The sequence below is a fragment of the Condylostylus longicornis genome, unplaced genomic scaffold (genome assembly GCF_029603195.1).
Source record: "Condylostylus longicornis isolate FDR11 unplaced genomic scaffold, ASM2960319v2 ptg000009l, whole genome shotgun sequence".
NCBI lineage: Eukaryota > Metazoa > Arthropoda > Insecta > Diptera > Dolichopodidae > Condylostylus > Condylostylus longicornis.
This window is the reverse complement of record NW_026577978.1, coordinates 2,604,791-2,622,140: the sequence shown is the minus strand read 5'-3', so window position 1 is coordinate 2,622,140 and position 17,350 is coordinate 2,604,791. Positions and strand designations below refer to the sequence as shown.

At 20.0% G+C, this 17,350-nt stretch overlaps 1 protein-coding gene across 2 annotated transcripts in view; it reads right to left on the bottom strand.

Annotated features, from left to right (window-relative positions):
* LOC129618596 (inositol-trisphosphate 3-kinase homolog) overlaps positions 1-17,350 on the bottom strand; it is a 39,798-nt gene that overhangs the window by 3,624 nt on the left and 18,824 nt on the right. Inside the window, exons 2-3 of one of the 2 annotated variants that reach the window (XM_055533438.1) lie at positions 10,885-11,007; positions 385-485 (exon numbers count right to left, since the gene is read on the bottom strand). In XM_055533438.1, the coding sequence (XP_055389413.1) occupies positions 385-485; positions 10,885-11,007 (224 nt within the window). The remainder of the gene's footprint in view (positions 1-384; positions 486-10,884; positions 11,008-17,350) is intronic. The other variant, XM_055533439.1, reaches the window with a different exon arrangement.

Here is a 17,350-nt window from a genome sequence, read left to right as displayed (position 1 = left end):
ACCCCTTTGTCCACTTACTATTATATTTGAAATTTTAGTTTCACTTAAAATCTACAAGTTTTATTTTAATTCTACTTTTTAGTAAAATATTTCAAAAATTTTCACAAAAAATGAAAGGAAATTGCTAATCTTAATTTGAAAACAATATGAAATCTAATTGAAAATTGAGTTTTAATTCAATATTTTCTCTCTCTCTCTCTCTCTCTCTCTTGATAGTTAAAATAATGACATAAATATTGACAATTCGTTCACATTAACATCAAATATATTTATTGCATTATGTATTTGAAATTAAACACCAAAAAAATTTTCATAAACTAAAAAATAAAAAATATGTATTTTAAATTTATATATTTATGTATTTATAAATGTATATAAATTTACCTTTCCGGATGTCCTGATAATTGAACCCAACCATTCGGTTTATTATTATTACCATGTTGTAATAATACAGGTGATGCTGGGGCACTTAAATCTAAAGCATTCTGAAAATAAAAAAAAAATCAATAAAATTTTGAGTAAAATTTTATATTTTCAAATAATAAAAATGATGATGATTAAAAAAAATTTAATACATTTATTTTTTTTTTTTTATGATGACATTCATATAAAAATATTCGAGAAGTTCAACTTGTCAACAACTACAACTATAATAATATGAGCTTTTTTTATTATATTTATAAAAATTAAATTTAACAAAACATTATGTATGTAAGGTTATTTTCTTAATTTCAATATATCGCATATATTTCCATTTTCTATAATAAGAAATATGGTATTTTGTGATGTTTTAAAATATGGTTATAATTAAGTATATATATGTATATATATTAAAATACACACCCACTGAAAATATATAAGATAACAATAAACATATTTTATTAACATTTATAAATACACTGTTATTGCCTTTTCACTATTATTATATTATGAGATTTATTAATCAACTTATGCATCTGAGTTTTAATTTTTTTTTTAAAAAGAAATATTTAATAAATTATAATAATAAGGAAATTGTTATAAAAATAATAAAATAATGCAAGTATACCTTTTAGAACTTTTATATACATATGAAAAACATTGGGTATACAAAATAGAAATAAAAAATCAAGAGTATATGTAGGAGGAGTAGAAAGCCATCATTATTGAATATTAAATTATTGGTAATTACTTAACATTTGTATTGTATTAAAATTGTAGCTATCCATGAGTTTAAAATTGCAGTAATGCTTAAAAAATAAATTGCTACACAATTCAGCAATTACAATTTATAAGCTGAATTGTATATTAATACTGAATTATTGCAATTCTTAAGTCAGGATATATAATTATGAATAATGTAAAATATTATTAATTTTGAAATGTTTAAAAATAAAATAATGATTATTGTATTTTTATTTTTATATTTTTAAGATATATATGTATATATTTTTTAATTTAATATTGATATTAAAACACAGTGTAATGGATTTTACATGTTTTACTGGTATAATACGGATTTTAATGGTATAATATAATGTTAATGGCTTAACAGATATTTATTTATATAACTTCCTGCAAGTGTTAAATAATTTTATTATGGTATAAATGTAATCATTTCCTTTCAATAATATTTTAGAATTTGTATTTAATTTCCTCTTAATTAAATGGTCAATGTGTTTTCGCCTACGTAACTGTCTTTGGTGTTGTAATTTTACTAATTATAGAATAAAACTAGTAAATAAAAATTTGTTTCATATAAGAAACCAATTTAATTACGGAATTTATAAGTAGTTTCTGATTTATATTGAGAATTTTTCAAAATTGTAAAAATACGATATTATTACTCAATTCAGCCACTATATAATTTATAAGCTGAATTTTGCATTTAAATACCTAAATATATTGCAATTTCGAATTAAGAAGATATACTAAATAAATATAGCTTTGTTTTTGCTGATTTAATTGTCTTCAAAATTAACAAGATGTAAAACGGATAGACTTCATAATGGTAGCCGGTTTAAGTACTATAACGAGCCCAAAATGGTTTAAGTGTCTATTATTCGGGAGGCCCATCTAATTTACTAAACAAATATGGTTATTATTTCTGCATAATAATATCATTTTCATTTTATTTTCCCTAATATTTTCTATTTTAAGATTTTTAATTATAAAATTTGTAAATAGTAATAATTAAAACTAAGAAAAATAATGCATATTTTTTTTCTCCTATATATGTATTTATAATAATTCTACCGGATTAATTTCATTTAAAAGGCAAATTTACAATTAGATTAAATTTTTTATAATTGAATTAATTTTAAAAAATTTTAATATTGTGAATGGATTTGTTTTATAAGCACATAAATATAAGAAAAACTAGGTTATTTTTCAAGAAATTTATCAAGTACTATAAATATAAAATTTAATTGGAAAATGCATAAATATTTATTTAAAAGAATAATAATTAGAATCTATTGTGAATAAGATCAAATGCGTATAAAATTATGCTCTATTGCATTCTTCTTCTTTATGGTTTTTTGAATGAATTTTTTAAAAATATTTTTTATCTTAAATGGTGATCTTGTTGTATATAATTAATTAATTAAATATTTTTTCTATTACTTTAAAAATAATTATCAAAGATTTAAATTTAAAAATTTTCAATTATTTTAAGTTTCGTTGTCTCACTTTAATCTTTGTTTACATATAGTACTTTTGTCAAAGTACAATAATTTTTATTCTATTGTCGTTATTATGAATTCATTTTTAATTTTGAAAACCCACTTATAATAGAAAAATATGAAAGAAAACTCGAGAATAACAATATGAAATAAAAAAAATTTTAATGAGGGTACAGTAACCATGTAGGTAAATAAAATAAAAAAAAAAATTTAATTTTATTTATTTACTTATTTTATAATTTTTTTATTTATGCAATTTTAAATTTTTGCACTAATTTAATTTTGAAAACAAAAAAATATTTGTTTTACGCTTTGTGTTTTTTATTGCAAATTAAATAATAGAAGTATTAAGAATGGTAATTCATAAATGTATGTATGAATGTATGTAAAAGTATATCAACCATGAGAAGTTAAACAATATGGAACAATAATATTTAGTTACACTCTATAATAGCTGCACAATATTTTGTTAACCTTGTACTAAAATGATTCATGTTGCTATTATGTGTACATGATATTGTTTAATGAAATGCTTAGAATATTGTGTAGATTCAAAGTTATTCTAAAATTATGAATTAATATATGTTTAGAAGGTATGTATATAGTAAAGCTTTAAACTACATTTGAGTTTAAGACAGCAGTTACAAAATATAGAAACCGGTTTTGTATGGAAATCGTAATATTGAAGATTTGACGTTTATTCTGACACAATAATATTTGAAGCCATCTGGAGGAATAAATAAAATTTAATAAGAAAATATTGTTAACTCTATTCTAAATTTTGTAGTTACAAACAAAAATAGTGTAAGTTGAATTTGTTGTTTCTTAAAATAGTGTTATAAACTAGAATTGTAGATAATTGGTCTTTGTATATTAATAAGTTTGAAAGTTCTGCGAGAAAAAAAATTTCAAGTTTTTTTTATCATACAAAATTAAATTAAACTTTCAAATTCAATTTCTTAGGGCAAGTCCGATGATTTTAACTAAAAATATACAAGAATTTTTTCCACATACATACAACTATATTGTATAAATGAAATTTCCTAGTTTTTTTTTTAAATATTATACAATTCTCAATTAATTAGATAAAAATTAAGTAATATTTTTTAAATAGTAAATTAAATGATTAGGTAAATTATTACTTAATTGAATTCAATATTGTGTACCTCATGTGTAATCTTCTCTTATGTACCTCGTGCTTATTACTAAGTTTTCAGTTTATGTTTGAACTAAATTCACATGTGCATTAAAACAAATATGAAATGTACAAAAAAATTAATTAAAATTTATTCTAACTATTAGCGAATATTATTTTAAATAATATTTATTTTATAATTTTCAATAGTTTTTTTTTAATAAATTAAAAAAAAAAACATTTAAAATTATTACACTTGTAAACAATATAAGTAAATATATAAATGTGTAAAAAATATTTTAAAAAATTATAAAAATAAATAAGAAATTTTTATAATTAAAAATGAAAACCTTCTTTTTTAAATTAACACCTATAAAAACTTGGGAAGAGAAAACAAAATGACATTTTAAGAGCCACAAACTTGTCAAAAGAAAAAAAGTCCTATGATATTTTTCAGTTTCTTTGTATTTTTGTATAACTAAAATATTTATTAAGTTTTTGTGTAAATAATTTATATTTTTAATTTATTTCAAGTTTTTTTTTTAAGTTTATGTATACAGAAATATTGACATAGACAATGTATAAGAAAAAGTTTTAAAACAATTTTTCGTTTTTTATTTAAATATGTTTACTTTTATTTTTAATATAACAGTTTATTACTTATATACTCTTATATATAATAATACAGTTATAAAATATTATAATAAATTAAATCATATGGGTAAATAAAGATGAGTTAAAACAGTAAGTTAAATAAATTAAATTTTATAATTATTCTATCTAAAACAAAATTATTCTTGACTTTGAACTGTTATATTTCATAATAAAATTCAATTTTATGAAAAAAGGACTATTCTATTTCATGATAAGTTATAAAATTTGTGCTATTGCAAAATTTCAAGAGCATTTCAAAAATTTTAATTAGTATAGCTGCAAATTCAGTTTACGAGATTATTTTTGTTGATTTATAATTATATATAAATAATATTGCAATTTTGAAGTAAATTAATAAGGTAATTATCAATTTGAAGAGCAAATTCATGATCAAAAATCAATCCAGACTCTAAAAAAAATCCCTCTGTTCTAGTTCCTGTATTCTTAAGATATTGCTTTTATGGTCTATTCAGCAATTTATATGCGAAAGCTGAATCTGACATAAAAACCATTTTACTGCAATATGTAAAACTCAAGGAGTTTTTACAATTTTTCAAAAACCTTCTACTTTAAATGAATTTTTTGAGTTAAATAATTTACTTTTTACTTTAATTTTGTTTATTATCAAAGCAAATATTTTCAATCTGCCTGTTATTATTATTATTTAAATCCTATTTAAAATCTTATTAATCAATTGATTTGTTTTTAAATAAAAATAGAAATCTTGACACTCCTCAGAAATATTTTTTATACTGGCAGTACGCACACTTATTAATGATTTGTCTATTATAAATTGTAATTTCAAAAAATTTACGTGCTTTTTATTAAAAAATTTTATTTTTTAAAATAATAAAGCACATTGTTTACAATTATTATTATTGTTTACATTTTTCAGATTTAATTTACATATTTCAGCATTACATTTTAGTATATAGGTGCATATAGCAATGTAAAAGTGTAATATATTAATTGATATCAAATAAGGCTTTTGCAACTTTTTCCGAATTTAATTAAATCAAAAATAACTTGTTTTATAATTTAAATATTAAGGAGTGAATCTTAAAAATCGTAAACAAAAACATTTTCCTTATTTAGAATTTTATATTTTTTTATTTACAAATTGAAAATTGACGTAGGTATTTTTTTGTTTAATTTAAATATTTTAAAAATAATATTGAATTAAATTTATTGTTTATAAAATATGATTATAATCAAAAAATAATTCAGTTAATTAATTACTTAACTGTTATACAATCTGTGTATACCTAAGTATAATAATTTCGTACAACGACATTAAACTACCACACACTTATGAATGGTTTTGTACGTCAAAAAAAAAATGTATATTTAATATTTTTAATGTCATGTCCATATGCTCTTTAAAAAAAAAGTTTGAATTAAATTGTTATAAAAATTATTATTTATTAATATCACATGTGAAATTGTTGTATAAATATTATGCCAACTTATAATTAAAATATAAGTACATTTATAGTTTTTTTTTTCTTAGATAAAATAATGATAAAACATATTCTGTGTGTTAAAACACGTGACAACACTGCAAATAATTTCTGTTATACATACATTTGTTTTTTTTCTTTTTAAATACCAAGTACGTATATAAGTAGGTATAAGACCTTATATAGGAAACTTGAGTAAGTATAATAATTTAAAGATCACGTTATGTAAACATTACTTTTTTTTTTATATATTTAAATTAAAAATTTATGGCAAAGTATAAAGAGAAAATATAACAAAATGAATTCAGGAGGAGAATGACTTTTAAGAAGAGCTTTTGAATATTTGATTTTACATTATTAATTAGTTTTATTAATTATTTATATATACTCTAAATTATCATTTAAATTTGGGAATGCTATATAATTGTTATACATTTTGTAAAATGCATTAATGAAATTTTTGACCCTAAAATGTAAAATATTTATACAAATTTGTATAACAAATATACAAAATATGTTTATTATTAAAATATAATTTAAATTAATTATTCTAAACAAAAATTAAACTGTTATATTTTATTTTAAAAATTTGAAATACGCAGAAAGTGTCCTTATTATAAAAGTATGGTTAAAATCAAAAATTCAATTTAGCATACCTATATTCCGCATTCAGCGTATCAAATATTGAGCTGAATTCTGTAAAATAATCTCAATTTTGGATATTTAATTTCACCTATTATTACTCGTATGACGTTTATATTTTATGTAATTTGCTCTTGTTTTATAATTACTGGAGATAATTGTCAATTTTACGGTGCTTAAAAAAATTCAGCTAATAAAATGTAATTGCTGAATTTAATATTAATATAATTCCGTGATTTCAACATTGCAATAAAACTGTTATACTATTGACAGTTTGGGAATAACGCGTGGTGTAAACTCAATTGTTTTGTTTATAATATACCATTTTGCATGGCATTTTCATTTCTCATATAAGAAACTCTCTCTTTCAGTCTAAAAATGTTTGGATAATCTTTCTCTGCTATTTATATTATTATTACAGACAGCAAAATATAGATTATTGAAAATAGTCATAAAATATTTAATTATCTTTGTAAATAAAAATTTCATATATTTAAATTTTATGAAGTGTAAAAAAAAATATAACAGAATTTTTCAATGCTAATTTTAAGTAAAGTGTAAAATTAATAAAATTAAAAAAAAAAAAAATTAAAAATAAACATTGAAAAGCAGACAAGCAGATGTCGAAATTTAATATTTTAATTTTTTCCGGACGTTTTATACTTTTATATTAATGTGCATGTATGGCGTTTTTAAGTATAAATGGGTACTATACACAATAGCATATATAAGGTTATGATCGTGGCGATGAGATCATTATGAAGGGCTTACTTATTATGTATTTAAGTTAAGTACGGAAAATATTAAATGAAAAGAATTCAAAGTTAAAAATGAAGATTTCTTCTTATTAACAATACTAGTGCTATAACTTTAGCAGATAGTTAAGAATTTTCTATATATAAAGTACATATGTGCCTAATATAAGGAAATTTTACTATGCTAATCAAAATATGTTCTATTGCCTCTATAAATTACCCTTATATTATCTTCCCCTTAACATTTCTTTTTTTTTTTTTAACTTTTACTTTCATTTTTCATAAACTTTGGGTACATGTGTACTTTTATAATCTATTATATTTATAATCTATGATATTATTTTTCCCATATATGCATACATATACATACATATATAGCATTTAATTGTATTTGTTAAATTACTGTAAATAATATAGGTAGTTTTTCTTATCACTGTCATAAACATTAATAATATATACTTATAAGTATATGCGAATGTAATACTTTTATATTAAAATATTCACATAAATGTACATATGTATGTAGTATGTACATATATAAAAAAACCATAGAAAACAATAGAGAACAAATAAAAATTATAAAAATAACCGGTTTGATTAGAATTAAATTAAATATCACATCTATAACCTTATCTAAATAATATCAGTTATAAAAATGTAAACTATACATGGTATAGAACATTAAATAAGAAGATCGTAAAATTCAAGGCAAAAAATATCACGTGATATTGAATGAGAAGCGATTACGACTTAAATTTTAATACCCGAACTTAAAAATTATAATAATTGGAGTTAAATATTTTGGGTATATTTAAATCGTGTTCGTATAAATAATTTTCTAAAATAAATACATAGTTATAATATAAGCCGTAATAAATTTTTTTTACTACATTTTGAATAGTCTTATGGCGAGAGATAATTAAGATTTCGGCGGCATGTACAATTTGAAAGGATTCCCCAAATTAAGAAGTTATATAATATTATGGTAATAATCATGACAATAATTATGGTAATGGTTATGGTAACAATTACGAGTAAGAAATTGGAAGAAAACTCTAGCGGCAATCCATTATATTATTAAATATTGTGTTAATATAAAAAAAAATAATTAATTATAGAATTACTTCATAATGATTCTATATAATGCATATAATCATTATTAGTTAATAATAAATAAAAACTGTTAATGTTATACCCCATTGAGATTAACTTTTTCCATAGTTTATTTACTTTAATAATAGCATACTCTCAATTATTTCAATTAAATTTTATCATATCATTAAAATAATATAAGTAAGGTAAGTGACTGCTCTAAAAAACAAATTCAGTGTTAAATTCAGTGTTTATTGTGAATGAATTATTTTTGCAAAAACCAGATAGAATAAATGCTAAATAATTAAATTTTTTACATATAAAAATGTCAGTAACCCAATTAATTTTTTAAAAGCAGAAATCAGCAGAAAAAAAAAATCACACGATTTTTTAATATAATATTTTCAGTGCATATACCGAATGCCATTTTTTTTGCAGACCTTTTAAAAATGTATTGTTGAAAAATTTGCTCGAATTGAAAATTAGGAATTTAGAAAATTGCAATCTTTAATTTTCGAATTAATCGTAAGAAATATTTAAAAATGAAATCGATTTAATGGAAACAAGCTTCATTTTATGACTATATAAGCGCTAATTTTTATTGTTGCGAATCTTATCGCTACTTTAATCACCATTTATAATCTTTTTGTTATTAGGTGACCGCTAGTATTAATCGCACACTTATGTATACATATGAATTAGGAGTCGTATATGAATTTATTACTAAGAAAATATTTGAAAAAATATCATCACATCACATTAATTCAAATGAATGAGAAATTACAGAAAAGCAAGTACTGCGCGTCTGATTAGAACGCAAACTATAGAAGCAAAGAAAACAAATAACAATGAATTCAATTGTAAATTTTACAATTTTTGTATTTGTAATCTAAAATTTTTGTATTTTGTAAAATTTTTGCGTTGCAAATTTCAATTTATGGTGTGTGCACATAACCTTTTATTTTTTTTGCAACCTTAAAAAGTAATGTATGTAAACAGAATTTTTAATAAGAGTTAAAAAATGAATTTATTTTTTTTTCAGATAAACAAACACTCGTACTAATGTAAACATTTGGAATTTACAAAAGTAAAAAATATGACACGTTTTCTATAACAAAGGAGCACATTGCTATTGAATAGTAATTGGCCGAAAAAAATCATAAAATCAAACATGCATAAATATTGTAATTGTTGTAAAAAATAATATGAGCTACTTTTGGTAATTCAACAGAAAATAGCCCAATTTTGTCATCACCGAAAATTTAAAAGTAAAAATCGAAAAAAATTTTTTTTTGACATTTCCAATATAATGTAAAATAATGCAAATATTTAATGTCATAATAATTGAAATATTCACAAAATTTTGTAATAGGGGATGTAACCTAATTTTTATCTTGAATTCAGAACTTTTCTTTGATTTTACATTGTGTAAATACTAAATTGTATACAAAGTGCGTACCGTCGAAAGGAAGAGTTTGTTTTTGAGTGGTGGTTCTTTCATAGTTTTTTATTAAAATTCTTTTATTTCTTTTTAAGGTGAATATTTTTATACCATACATACAATATGATTTGACATAATTGGATGAATAAATGATTTATTTTTGAGTTAAGAAGAAGAATAATACAGGGCAAAAAAAAATATAATATAGAATATAGGGCAGTAAATGATATTTAATGAAGAGTATAAGGTTCTATTTTAAAATTTCATTAAATATTCATTTTTTGAATGCTCCAAATTCAATATTTTTATGAATGAAAAATTAATTTTGTAAATGTATAATAATAACTAATGTAATGTCATTGTTATTAAAATTTTATTATGTTTAAAAAATAATTAAGATTTTCAGAATTTATTATAAAAAATGGCCTACATTTAACTTAATTGAAATTGTAATTTCTTTAAAGTATATTAAGTGGCTAGTTATTAAAATTAATAACAAGACTTTCTGATACATAATTCAGCAATAATAAGTCATTAGCTGAATTCATTTGCAATAACAAATCGTAGATTATGCTATAATTTTAAAGTCAGAGACTTTAGCATATGCGCAATATATAAAATTACAATACAATCAAAATTACTTAAGTATACAAATAATTTTGTTATTTGAAAATTTGCAATTGTAAATTTATTGTACCAATTTTTTACTTTTGAAATTTATAATGTACCCCCCCTTACTCATAAAGTATTTAAAAACTACTCTAATAATTAAAATATTTGAATTGAACAGGTGGCAATAATCTAATTGTAATCATAGAAATTGTAATCTAAATTTAATCAGTAATTATTAATGTCATAATCATAAATGAATAGCATTACAAATAAATTATTATTAAGAAAAAATAAATACATATAATAATTTCGAATTCTGTTATATATATGTATGTATGGGAGTATGTATATGTTTGTATAAATTTTTAATATTAAAATTAAATGTATGTAAAATAATAATAATTAATAAAAAAAAAAAAAAAATACTTACAATTGCAAAAAATTTTAATAATGACATTTTATTATGTAATTGTTGTGGCATAAATTCTCTATTATATTCAGCAATATTATTATTACTAATAACATTATTTTCATTATTTGAATTATTATAGTTCTGAAATGATAAAAAAAAATGGAATAAAAATTTTTGAATATAAATTCTTGTTTTTTTTTTTTTGTAAAATTAAAATATTGTAATTGAAAATTTTGAAAGCATTCATTTTTTGCTTTAAATGAATATTAAATTTCTATTTTAATCAAAAAATATTATTTCTTGATAATTATTTTAGTTGTAATAAGGCGTCTACCAAAATGTAGATCTAACGTCAAATTGACTTATTAAGCAATACTCTCTTTGACGTTATTGTAATTCAAATTTGACATTAGGGCTGTATTTAAGAAGGTACCCATATTTTTATTTATTTCTTGTTTAATTTACTTGTTATATTTTATTAGAAATTTAATATAATATTTAATAATTTAATATTTTATTAGAATTTAATAGAAGACAGCTTATCTCCGCATCATTATTAATTTAATTATAAATCTCTTTTAATATAATCAGAAATTGTAAACATAACTTTAAATATTTAACAGCACTAATTTTATAAAACACTTAATATCTTTAACAATTATTGCTTTTATAATATAATTTTAAATTTTATTCACATATAGGTATTTATTTTTTTTGTATTTTAATAATTGTAATAAATCAAAATTTTCTTTTTCATATTTTTGATATTAATTTACTCAACTCATTTTATTATTATTTTCAAAATTTAAAATCATAATTAATTATGAAAACAACCGTAAACCTTACTGCCCTATACACTATACTATATAAATAACTATATTAATAAATTTACGTAGATATACTAAAAGAAATTTACTCATAATTTAAATACTAATAATAATCTGAAATAGATATCTAATTAAGGAAATTGATTTTCTTATAAATATAAAATTAAACATTATGGTTTTAAAATTTCTGTAATAAAGTTCATTGTAAAAAAAAAAAAAGTCGGAATGATTAATTCAATTATCTATATCTATATTTAAATAATATTATATGGATTTTATAATAAAATTCTATTTAAAGCTATGTGTTATATATGTATATAGAAATTTTTTTGGATTTGATATTGAATTATTATGGTACTTATTACATGATTCATAATTAACACTCATTGTATTTTCATTAGAAATTTTTATGTACATACATCTATATGTATAAGTATATGTATTTGTATTAAATATATTTAATTACTATACTTGAACTTATATTTTTATTACTCATAGCGAATACTGAATATTTTTCAGCTTTTTATTCAGCTTTTGTATTAAATATCGGCTGATGTCAAATTGTCATGTTTTATTAAATGGTTATTTTGACAGAAACGTGGTTTAAAATTTTTATATTAATGAAATAAAATTAATTTGTGTGCGAGAATTTGAAATTTTAATTTGAAGTAAAATTTATAACACTTTTAACAATCATAAATTTTTAAGGTTATAATCCAATTATCAACTAGTTGTTACGAGTAATAAAATTCCTCAATTTATTATAATTCAAATTTAATTTTAGAGTTAAAGAATATTGCTAAATTAATCAAGCTAAATAATATTTCATATAAAATTAAAAAATTTTTTAAAATTTTTCGCATATTACCTGTTTAGATAGATTAAAAATTTGGATTATAAATTAAATTTTCCTCTATATATTAAAATTTGTTTATTATTATTTCATTTTCTACGATTTTTATTTGAAAAATTAATTAATTTAACCCGAAAGCATGTAGTAAGAAAATTAGAACAGGATAATTATATTTTTCTTTTTATATGCCGGAAAGAAATTCAAATACGTGAGTAAAAGTTGTTTGTAAATAATTTCATTTTTCGAATCAGCACAGACACACTTTTAAAGAGAATTTACAACATAAATTAAAAATAAAAAAAACTCGGAGAAGGGAAAAAAATATTTACAAAATTATTGAATGTTAATGAATTGTAGTCAGTCAATTGCGATTTCTTTCATTCGATTATACCTAAATTTAGATTATTAAAGAGAGATGTCTGTAATAAATATTTTTTTTTGAAAATTTTTTTGTTTATACGCATAAAATCGCTTAAAAATGATCAAAATATAATCAAAAGAAAAAAGAATTTCAAATAAAAAAAATATACAATTTAAATTATACGATTAACTTCATTTCAACATAATGCATAAGTATTGTATACCCAAAATTTTCATATACCATACATTCATAGTACCCACATGATCTTGTTCTTGTTCTTCAAAGTGTTCAAGCATTTTCATTGAATTTGTTTTTGAAGAGTTTGTACTTTCTGTTAATGATGCGTAAAAATATTATACTTAAAGTTAATTCTGAAAATATTATTTTAGCTCAACAAAGGTATAAGTTAGAGAAGAATTTGGTTTAAACAGTTCGTATAAAATAAAAGACAAAGATACGTACATTAAGTATAAGTAAATAAGATGTATAAACAAAATATTTAACATTTACAAAATTATACAATCATTTTGTGAGTCATAATAGTGATGAACAGAAAAAATTGAATTTTTAAGGATATTTTAATAAAGATTCGATTTAATACTCTTCTTACACGAATTGGAATTTTTATTTATCTGGGAAAAGTTTAGGAAAGAAACTGAGAAAAGGAGGTCGGAACTGTGAGGAAACCGACCGAAATTTTGATTTAAGACTTTTCCGCTCAAGCGGAAATAATTTATGAAAATCATATTTGTTATATTATATAGTTTTAAAAATTTATAACGAAATTTATTATAATTGTAGTTAATTTGTCAAATAATTGTTTAAATGCATACTTTAGGAATGAAAAATTCATTTGTACATTTTAACTATAATAAATTAATTAATTAACTCTAGACTAGAAAAATAGAATTGCATGGTAAATTTATTTAAATTTTTTTGTTTAAGAATTTTTTTTATGTTGTATTAAGAATTTTTTTATTACATATTACATATTTACATATGTATATCAGAATTAATCGTTTTATTAGCTATAAGTCAGGTTATTAGTTGTGTTTCGAGTATATGACTATTGCATATTTTACGGTTCTAATAGTAAAAATTTTGCTATAGTTAACCATATATTTAGTCTATCTTACAAAAACTCATACGTATTACAACACTTACAAATATTTTTGAAAGTATAACACTTTAAAATTTTGAATTCATAAAAACGGTAAAAAAAAAACTACACAAATTTTCTTTGATTAAATTTTTGTTTCTTATTCTTTTCTTTTTTTTTCAATTTTTCCTTTTTTGTTTTTTTTTTTTTTTGTTTTTTTGCAAAAGGTTTCATTCATTGACGTCAAAGAACTCGTTTAGAAAATAATTAAATTTTAAAATTATAAACTTAAGACAAGCAAAAAAAAAAAATCAATATTATGAATAAAATTTTTTTGAAATATGTTAATGATCAGCGAGTATTACGATTATATTATAAAAGATAAATCGTTTGTATATTTTAGTATGATTTTCATAAGAACGTAAGTTAAAATCAGAGTACGAGATATCAGTTATTTTACCATTTATAATTTATTTTATATAAATATACGTAATAAATAAATTTAAATTCGTAATATAATTTTTAAGAACAAAATTTGATATTGGACGTATGTACATACAATACCCAAAAATTAGAATATTAAAAATAGAATTTTATGAGTTCTAATGAAATTAAAAACAAAAAAAAATTAATTTTAAATTGCGTACAAAGAAATATATGTTTATATACGTGCTAATATTTTTGTTTTTCATAAAAAATTTCATTCTAAACGAGAATTCTTTATAACACTGCCATTAAAATATTGATATTTTAAAAATTGTAATTTATACAAGAATATGAATGTTATAATATATACGCATTTTATGAACTTTTAATGTTAAATATAACTGATAACAGAAAATCTTATTTACAAAAATGTCTATGTACGTACATAAACAGAATAATTGCGTTATACGTAGGCAAATATATGTACATGAAAATATTAAGATAGTAAGATAATAACCTTCAACAAACTGTATAACAAATTCAAGTATAACACAATTATATGCACATCTATATACGTATTTGTACATGTATGAGTCGGTAAGGTGAGTTAAAGTTGAATTTTTACCTGAAATATTTAACTTACATTTTTGTTTTTCAAATTATCTTATTTGAAAATGAAATAAAAATTGAATAAAAAAAAAAATAAAAAATTAAATATTGACGAGACAAGTTTATTCAAATTAAGAAATATTTAAATTTTTTTTTTTTAAATTTTTTAAAGGTATGTAAACTAAATATTTTGTTTGTGGAATTTTCCATTCATTAAACAAAATTTTTTTACAATATTTCAAATGGCATACATTTAATATATACGAGTACATATATACGAATGCTTAACGTATATGAAATATTTTATGTACATGAATGTAAAATACTTGAATATGAATTAGAAAAGCCTAAATATTTTTCTTTTATACTGTGCTATTTTGAAAATTGAATAACACGTGTATATACATAAAGTTTCTCTTCAATAGTTCAATAGCACAATACAGTATGTACTTAGTTTTATATATTATATTTGCAGATCAATAAGTTATAAAATTTTAAGAAATTCAAAAAAACAAAAAACATTAAATAAAATTAACTGAATGAAACTAATTAAGGATAAAAATGTTTTTGTTTGTATAACATTTATTTATTTACTATTTACTTAAGAAGATTCAGCGATTTATATACGTAAATTTTAAAAAATACTAAAAACATTTATAGCTGTTGCAATATAAATTATTTAAAGAACAAAGCAAAATTATTTGTTATAATATGTCGAATTTATTTATAAACAACATTTTTTCATAGATGGTGTAATTAAGACTGTTATATATATACATTTAGATTATTATCAGATATTTGACAATTGACTTCCCAAATAAAAGTTCAAAAAAATTAGATATATATTAGGATAAATTTGCTTTTTTACTAATTATTAATCAATATTTTAGTAGAATAAGTCTTTTACTATAGGTCTTTTAACAACACTATAGGTCTTTTAAAAGGCCGATGATTGCTTCAAATTTATTTATTACCGTTTATTAAAAATGAAAACATATATTTCAAATAAAATTAGAAACTTTAAATAAATTTAAAGAAAAAACTGCATGTATAACAGTTTTCAATTTGTTATACTAAGTTGTATAACTGTTATACACTCGATATATTGTTGAGAGTAAATTCAATATTATAATTATAATCATAATCTGCTCTTTTCATTTAAGTACTAAATACAATTATCATATAACAGTTTTATTATAACATAAATTAAATCAAGATCACTATTTACTTATTTAACTGACTGTTATATATTATAAAAAACAATATTTAATTTCTTTTTTTTTTGGTTAAATTCATTTTTAAAATTTTTTTACTGTTATGCCAACTATTATACAAAACCTCTTTTTATCACGAATTTTCTTATTTTAATTTCATTTATTTATTAATTTAAATTATAGTTATTTTTTCAATCACTTTCTTTTAGTTTAATCAATCGGTTTCTTTTTTAATGGAATTTATATTAATTATGAAATTTTTAATTATAGATAAGTACGACTGACATGCAGTAATTTTCACCCTGTCCGATTTAAAGTATTCTTATTTATTTATAATTATATATTATTTATTATATAAGATAGTTAAATGATTTTCCCATATGATGTTATTTCCCTTTACACTGAATCGCTTTTTTATACATTAATTTATTAATAATTTATATTAATAATTAAGTTTTAAAGGTTATTAATATAACTCTTTTTTAAAATTAATATCATATGAATATATTTTATTTGTATAACAATATAATTAACGGTTTAAATTTACTATTGTCTAGAGAATTTTTATTATTATTTTGTCTGGAAATTTAATGAAATGAAATACAAAAAAAAATATAAAAATTTCAAGAAAAAAAACTTAATTAACTTAAAAAGAAAATAAAATTATTTTCAGTTAACATTAACTCCTTTTCTAGAAGACTGTGAAATATTTTTACTTTTGAGGTTAAATAACCATATTATGCTTTAAAAGAAAACAAAAACAAGAAATCAGGCAGGTACATATATACATATACATTCGAATTTAAAGAGATTAATACTTAAGTATAAGAAAAATAAAAATGGGGAACAGCAAAACTTTGGATACCAAATGAGTGTTGGATTGACGTCAATGGAGGATTTTTTTCTTTTATCTTTATTATTTTTTTATTTTGTAATTCATTTTGTTTTTTATTTATTTATTTATTTATTTTTTTTTTATTTTTGCTTTTATAATTTATTTGAAAATTAATTAGTACTTCGAAATACTAACTAGTTCTAATATTGTTTTTATTTTTGATTTCTTATTAAAATTTAAAATTCAATCTATAATATTTT